General features: G+C 40.1%; 1 protein-coding gene across 1 annotated transcript; it reads left to right on the forward strand.

Annotated features, from left to right (window-relative positions):
* The first annotated feature begins 371 nt into the window (after nt 1-371).
* LOC121414061 (probable tubulin polyglutamylase TTLL2) lies at nt 372-5,938 on the forward strand. Its single transcript, XM_041607112.1, has 2 exons — nt 372-824; nt 2,979-5,938. The coding sequence occupies exon 2, from the start codon at nt 3,101-3,103 to the stop codon at nt 5,351-5,353; it is 2,253 nt and encodes a 750-aa protein (XP_041463046.1). The 5' UTR covers nt 372-824; nt 2,979-3,100; the 3' UTR covers nt 5,354-5,938.
* Nucleotides 5,939-7,648: the final 1,710 nt, after the last annotated feature.

Below are 7,648 nucleotides of genomic sequence, written 5' to 3' on the forward strand. Positions count from 1 at the left end.
TTTTTCATCTTCTTCTTCTGATAAAGTACAGTCCACCGACTGGTGTATTGTCGTACTATATTAGGCAGGTCCGGTGTGGAGTATGTACAGTGCCATTTTAATAGTATGGGTATTAGTATTTTCTATCCTTCCATAGGTTTGTGTGAAAAACGTTGGAAGCAACTTACATGTCTGCATTCATCAAGAACCAATAAAATAACTTGTTTAGCCTAATTATGTTTTTTGTTCACGCGTAATAAAATTTAAAAAATAAACTCTTGCTGTAAGATCGTATCTCTGTGACTAGTAATTCATAGTGCGCCCTCTCTTATTGTAATGCGTAACCAAGTTACGTATCAACTGTGCCAGCTAGCTAGCTCTGATTACCGTAAGCAGGCGAGTGCAGTGGCGGCGCCGCCGGATCTCGAGCGACTCGAACTCCGGACCCAGCTTCCTGCATCCACGTACGATTCCACGGTAAGCCCGGTCATCGCTCCGGCGTATCGTAGCTAGCTAGCTCGTATTGTCGCGTGACAGTCGCGGCGTCATTATTACGGACTGGTAAATGATGGTGAGGATGATGTGCACGTCTGACTCTGAGGTATGGGACGTCTAGAATTACAAACACGGCAAAATTTGAGAGCATGATGAGACCGAGATAGCACCAGACTCCTGACTTTCGAGGTCGAGGCGGAACAACTTCGTTCACAGATCAGCTGCAGCTTTTTTCAGCATGTCTTGTCAATTGTCATTGCAAACAATGTCACTCATTGATCTGCCAAAAACGTGATGTGCATTTGTTGAGCAGGTTATTGAGCAGACTAAAGACAATTTATTCAACTTTGGTAAGAAACTAGTTGTGATTAAATCTAGTTATTATAGGTCCTACAGTCCAGATAATACTTGCGGCCCAGTGTGTTAGTGTGGAAATGCAGAGCACGCGGGGTTTAATACTATTATATAATTATAATAATAGATGCCGCACTGTGCACGAGCCGCTTGCGACGAGTGCCCAGTGTGCATCATCTGAAGAAACCGAGCTTTCTCTGCATTTACTTTTACGCACGACAGAGCGAGTGCATTATTTGTTTTATAAAATAGCAACACAAACAAATTTTTAAAAAGTTACAGTACAGTTTTGTTGGACTTCTCCCGGGACTTCTACCGCACTGGTTTGCTCGAGCGTGCAATATCAATTTTCGTTGCGCACCTTTTGCACTGCCATGCAGTGCACCAAAAAAGTTGGATGTCCTGTGACGCGTACTGGCCAATCACGATGCTTAAAAATACAGAGCTATTTTATAAAACTCATTAAGGCGTTCTAATTTGCTAACTGACAGACATGACTGAAGTGAAGTGACCGGGGCCAATGGGGTCGAGTGTCCGGACCCTTAACTTTTAATTTTGAAACTTTCCCTTTTCTTAACTTTTGTCTTTGGTTTTGGCTTGGACAAAAAATATGAATACAATAGTTTTTTCAGTTTGTTCTATGTAATATTGCCCAAGACTTTTGCACTCTAACTGATGAAACTTTGCTTGTTAACATATTCAAATGGCTGTTCAAAATTGATTGTCCGGACACACAACCTGTCGGGAAACACAACTGGCTAAAGTCTGACTTTAGGCCCCATCACTTTCAAGCCAACTTTTGGCAATACTATGTAACTTATTTGGCTTGCCTGAAATTTGGGGAGGGACTGGAAACATTCTGGCACTGGCTCTAACAACAATTTATGGAAAATCCTTTAAAAAACAAAACTCTCAGGACTTTTTTTTAATAAACTTCAAACTATGAAAGTAAGACCTGCCTGAAATTAATAGATCTGTCAAAATGTTGGTTGGTATCATGTACATGTATTGTCCAGGGTTCGTTACCTATCTTATCCCTTTCCTGTCTTGTCTCTCTTTTCTCAAAATCTCGCTTTCTCTCTCACACACACATGCCTCAGCCATGTTTACCTCTCCTTTTGTTCCTATCCCATCTGATATTTCTTGTTTGATGTCAATTCAGTGCAAAAGATTTACCTTCTTAATTTTTGGATTTGTCATTCCACTTTATCTCATTGTACTATTTTTTTACTTTGGATGATATGTCTTCCGAAGACACCTTATATTGTGCATTTACAACTAAAGTGTGTGGGGGGTTATCTCCTATGACCGTCTAACTGTAAAAACCTTTTCTTTATGTTCTCCTAATTATGAGAAAGGTGAGGAAAAAATAACTCTGCTTTCAAAGCATTAAGAAACAAGAAAAATTGCCAACTCGAAAATGATCATAAATATGGAGATCCTTCACAAGAATAGCTCTTTTATTGTGACTTTAATTTGCTGGGTCAGAGCAGGGATTTCATCTAATTTCTGTTTGTTTTTGCCTGTATGGGTCTAAAACATTCTGTCATTATCCTCCAAATGTGCTTGGATTGCAACAACTTCTATTTGTGTAGTGGCACTCGTCATGTAGCAACATAAAGTATCCGTCATTTACATGTAGCCCTTTTGCATTATTTGCACTGTGTGTCTTACACTATGTAATATCTTTTGTAGTCCTTGAGCCTCCCTTCTAGTAGCCATTTCAGTGTGCAAACATATATTGATTAGGACCTACTCTGGCTAAGCTCAAAAGCAAACTTGTATGTTTATAGAGTGCTGAGCTTTTTCTTCACATTCTAGTGAGAGATAGATGGGCAGGCATCGTTTCTTATTAAAGTTCTGCTCTGTTCAAAAGTTTGAGACTGATGGAATTAAATGTGCCAAACTTACATGTACATTAATGGGGTGCACATTCAAATATACCTTCCATCTGTCCTAATGGTATTCAGAGCATTCATTTTCCCTTTCTTTTTCTTAATATCATATTTTTTATTTTTTCCCTAATTGAACAAGATTAAAAAAAAAATTGTGCATATTTGTCTAAAGATTCTTAAATTGACCAAAATAATGAACAGTACCAGTATTTGATTATTCACGAATTTATTTTCCTTTTCTTTCTCCATGTACAGATAGAAATTCTGTGTTTTGGACAACTGATGTACATTTCTACTTAATTGATGATGTCATGCTGTACCATGGATCTACCGAGTCCAAGAGCATGATGGTTGACTGGTGAGAAAAAAAGACAGAAATGTTGTCTGAGAATCATGGCTGTGCTTCTCCAAGCAACACAAAGCCACTAATTTTCAGAATCAACGAGAATGGCGTGGGACCTGAAGTGGTACGCGATGTCCTTCTGGATAGGGGATGGGAGGAGTTTGTGGAGGGTGAGATGGAAGAATTTGACTGGAACCTGTGGTGGCGCACCAGCCGCTTTCGCCTCTGCGACTATACAGACCTGATGCCATGGCAACGCTTGAACCACTTCCCAAAGACCATTGCTATCACCAAGAAGGACACCCTAGCAAGGAATATGAGACGGATGAAGGGTGTGTATGGGTCAGCAGTCTTCAATTTCACTCCAAATGGATTCAACCTGCCCAACGACTACACCAAGTTTGTTGCAGAGTACTCCAAAAGGCAGCAAACGGATAAGGAATCTGGCAAGAAAACTTTGTGGATATGCAAACCCGCTGACATGTCCAGGGGGCGTGGCATCTTCATCTTCAAAGACCTATCTGACCTGACCTATGACTGCAGTGCAGTTGCCCAGAGGTACATCACCAACCCCCTTCTCATAGGAGGCTACAAGTTTGACCTTCGCATTTATGTCCTGGTAACCAGCTTCAACCCTTTGCATATCTACATGTACCAGGAAGGGATTGTTCGATTCAGCACAGAGAAGTTTGATCTGTCTTCTTTAGGGAATATGTTTTGCCACTTGACAAATACAAGCATCAACAAGCTAGGCCCTTCTTACACTGCTCATAAGGAAGGTGTAGGACCTGGCTGCAAGTGGAGTCTCACTATGCTTAGGAACTACTTCAATCAACAAGGTATCAATGATGAGGTCATCTGGCAGAGGATATGCAACATTGTAACATTGACCATGCTGGCTCAAGCACCTACAGTGCCCAAGTCTCCTGGATGTGTGGAATTGTTTGGTTATGACATTCTAATTGACGATAATCTCAAGCCGTGGCTGCTTGAAGTAAACTTCAGTCCTGCGTTAGGACTGGACTGCACTGTGGATCATAACGTCAAGAGACCACTTATCAATGATATTCTAGACCTCATGCATTTTGAAGAGGGAGATGAGAATCGCGGAGGGGAGAAGTTTGTGAAGCTCAAACAAAAACAAGTTTACAACTCAAATAGACACAGCTTTCTCATGCCAAGCAAGAGAGGGGTTATACCTAAGTCTGCAGTGAGAGATAAACCTATTCTTGGTCCTGTAGGTAAAGTCAACAAAGCTGGGTCTAAATCATCCCTCTCTAAAGTTTCTTCAAGGAGTAGAGTTACGAGCGGTGCCAAGCTAGCCCCTATCACCAAGGGCAGTGTTCAGAAGGTTCCTTCAAATTCAGCAGGTAAAAAACACTTAGCAGAGGACGCAGAGGAGGACTATGATGATGAGATAAGGGCTGCTTGCAAGCGAACACCTAGTGAAGTAAGCTTACAGGATTCCAAATCATCACAAGATGAGCAGTTGTGCAATGAACCCAATAGCTCTCAGTCAAATAAGTCTGGCAATGGCATTCAGAATATTCTGCCAAGTCTGGAGGATGCCCGAAAGCAACTGGACAGTAGGAGGGAGTTGATACGTAGTCAGCAACGAAAGCGCACTCCCCTTTCATCGCCTCGTCGGAGACCCTCATCCAACTCCCTTGGTAATCCTTCCTCCATTGAACTTGATGGTGGCAGAGTGGAGGCATTATCTAGCATGTCTCTGAGCAAGTCGCAGAGTCAACTGCATCCACCTTCCAGAGGGTCATGCAGCACGGAACCTACGCAAAGCAATCAATACGCAAAGACGTCCAGGAAAGGTGGCGTCCTTCCATCAGGCAACTCGCAGGGATCATCTTTAGATCATGCACAGTTGAAGAAAAAATCTGCCCTGACAAAACCCTTGACATCCAGAACTGGTTTGAAGATGGGGGCCAGAGATGGTCCACCATCAATCATGAGAACTGAACAAGGTGTGCAAGGTTCCAAGGCAAAGTCTTCAATGACACCCCCTCAAAGAGTTGGTGACTTTGTTTTGACTTTTCCATTCAACGAAGCGACACGCCGTGCCAGTGCTCCATCTCTTGATATCCGTACGATCATCAAGGAGACCCAGAAGACGCTTCGGAGGACCATCTGCAAGGCTCAGTCCAGTAAGCAGTTGACTCGAGGCTTGTTGCGGGAAAAGCAAGTTTCTGGTGGAAGCGTCAAGCAAGAGAGGGAAGTTACAGTACAGTGGACCCCTCTGATATCGCAACCAGTTATGAGCGGAGAAGGTTGATGATTACTTTTATTTTGTAGAGATGTTTTGTACCAATGCTGCCAAATGCTCTGTAAACTTTCTTGCAGATGAAATTATTTTTAATTCCTTGATTGAAGACACTGATAAAGCAATACTGTACAGTATACTAGTATATCACTCTGTTTGACTCTTTAGTAGCAAATATCCTCCAGCCTATTAAACTGAAGAGTGATTGCAAACTGCTGGGAACTGACATTTTCTTGTTTCTGAAATGATGTTGATCAACATGTGTAACACTTCTCACTTTTGCTATTGACGTCATCGCCTATGCAAACTACTTGTAGTATCAAATATCTATTCTTGTACACAGTACTTGCACGTGTATGTACTTCACTGAAATTATTAAGATGTTTATGTCTAATGTGGTTGATTCACAGTATACAGGGCAACCAACATGATGTACAGCTATATTACAAAGTACTGAAAATTGCAATCTATTGAAATTGTGCCATTGGATTGGCTGAGGGCAAATTGTTACAGAATACTTGTGTGTTATTTTTTTACGAAACACTGCCCATATCAATACCTTTTGGGATGTTTTTTCAATAGTCACCTACTCCCCCCCCCCCAAAAAAAAAAATGAAAATGATACATACATGTATAATACATACGGTATACATATATCACTGATAGTAATTACAACTGGAAGAAAAGGGAAACCATAACATATCTATATGATATACATTGGGATTCATTTGAATACTAAATAAATTATGCTACAAAAGCAATGCTTACACCAAGGGGGGGGGGTTCCCAAATATTGCCAAAGAGCCCTTTGAAAAATTGTAAAAGCCCTAAACAACCCCATTCACTGCATTGTTATACAATTAATGCACATTTATGAGTGTGTTATGACGATGCAGCACACTCAAGGGTATTTACAATTATGCGAAAGCAAGAGGCGCTTGCGCCGAGTGCTTTTGCATAATATTGTGAATGCCCGAGAGTTGCTCGCATCGTCACTAACATCACGAATCTTAAAATGTGCATTAATTGTTTTATAAAACGGGTCGGCAAAATGAATTTTTCATGGAAATCTTGTTCAAATCCCTCCAACTTGTGTACGATCGCACAGACGAAGACATCACAAGACTGTCAATTATGACATCACAGGCGTATCTACTATGCGCGCCTAAGTAAGCGCATCAAAATCCTAGCCAGCCTCTTACTGAACGCGTATCAGTTTATGCTGCACAAAAATTGCACAGTGCTGCACAAAAAATGCACAGTGCTGCACGAAAAATGCACGACTGGAAGGTTGCGCATAATTAAAGCATGAACACGTGACTTGAATACGCACTCACCATTGGCTACATCCTTGAACCCGTTTTATAATAAACATTATGTAATGTTGCAGATTTATGGAGTTGGTTGTGAAAATGATAGTCTGAAAAATGCAAAAAAAAATCAATTGCCTGGCCTACACTGCCCTCCGTAGTTGTTACCATTATGTATTTTTGTTGACCTTGCAGTTTAGTGTTTCACAAGAAATCGACTGAATACTTCAAAGATGGCTTTGTGAAAACTTTGTGAATCTTCCACCTAACCATAGCAATACTAACTCTGATCTTCCTTCATATTCCTATATTGGACAAAAACAAACGAATGCTGAAGAGGAAACAAGCAATAAATTATCTGCTTTCTAGCTTTACATTTTGAGTATAATAATATAAATTTATCAAATCACTATCAAATGGAAATTATAAGTGTAAATATTCTATATTTAGTTGATGGCTTCCTAGCATTTATTGATTCGCTGAAACTTTGATCTGAAATTATAAATGTTGAAGTTTTGAAATAGATGTGTGCCTTCTTTATAATATTGTAGGTATGGGGATTGTTTATATATTTTAACTGACAACGATTGTCTATGAAATTCTACTCTCTTCCGACAACTGCACGTTGACTTGACATAGATGTTGATTGAGTTTTACATACCGTAGTCATTATGGTTTTCAAATGAAATAGACAAGTTCATGGTGTTGATTGTTTAAAAAATAATTAATGTGTTACCATGAAATGATTGGGGGTTGAATCAGCTCATCTTCTGTAGACACTTTTTGCTATAAATTAAATCTGAGAGGTTCTCATAACATTTTTAAACTTTGCTTTAGACACAACATTTTGACACCGTCACACCCAGGTGCATGTATGAGGTTTTCAAAGTATACTATCATGTGAAACACGAAAATGCCATTTACAAACTATTAATTCAACCTAAAAAGATTATTTTTCCTAATCTGATTTAGGCTATAGATTTGTACATGTTGTAAG

The sequence above is a fragment of the Lytechinus variegatus genome, chromosome 4, assembly GCF_018143015.1.
Source record: "Lytechinus variegatus isolate NC3 chromosome 4, Lvar_3.0, whole genome shotgun sequence".
Taxonomy (NCBI): Eukaryota; Metazoa; Echinodermata; class Echinoidea; order Temnopleuroida; family Toxopneustidae; genus Lytechinus; species Lytechinus variegatus.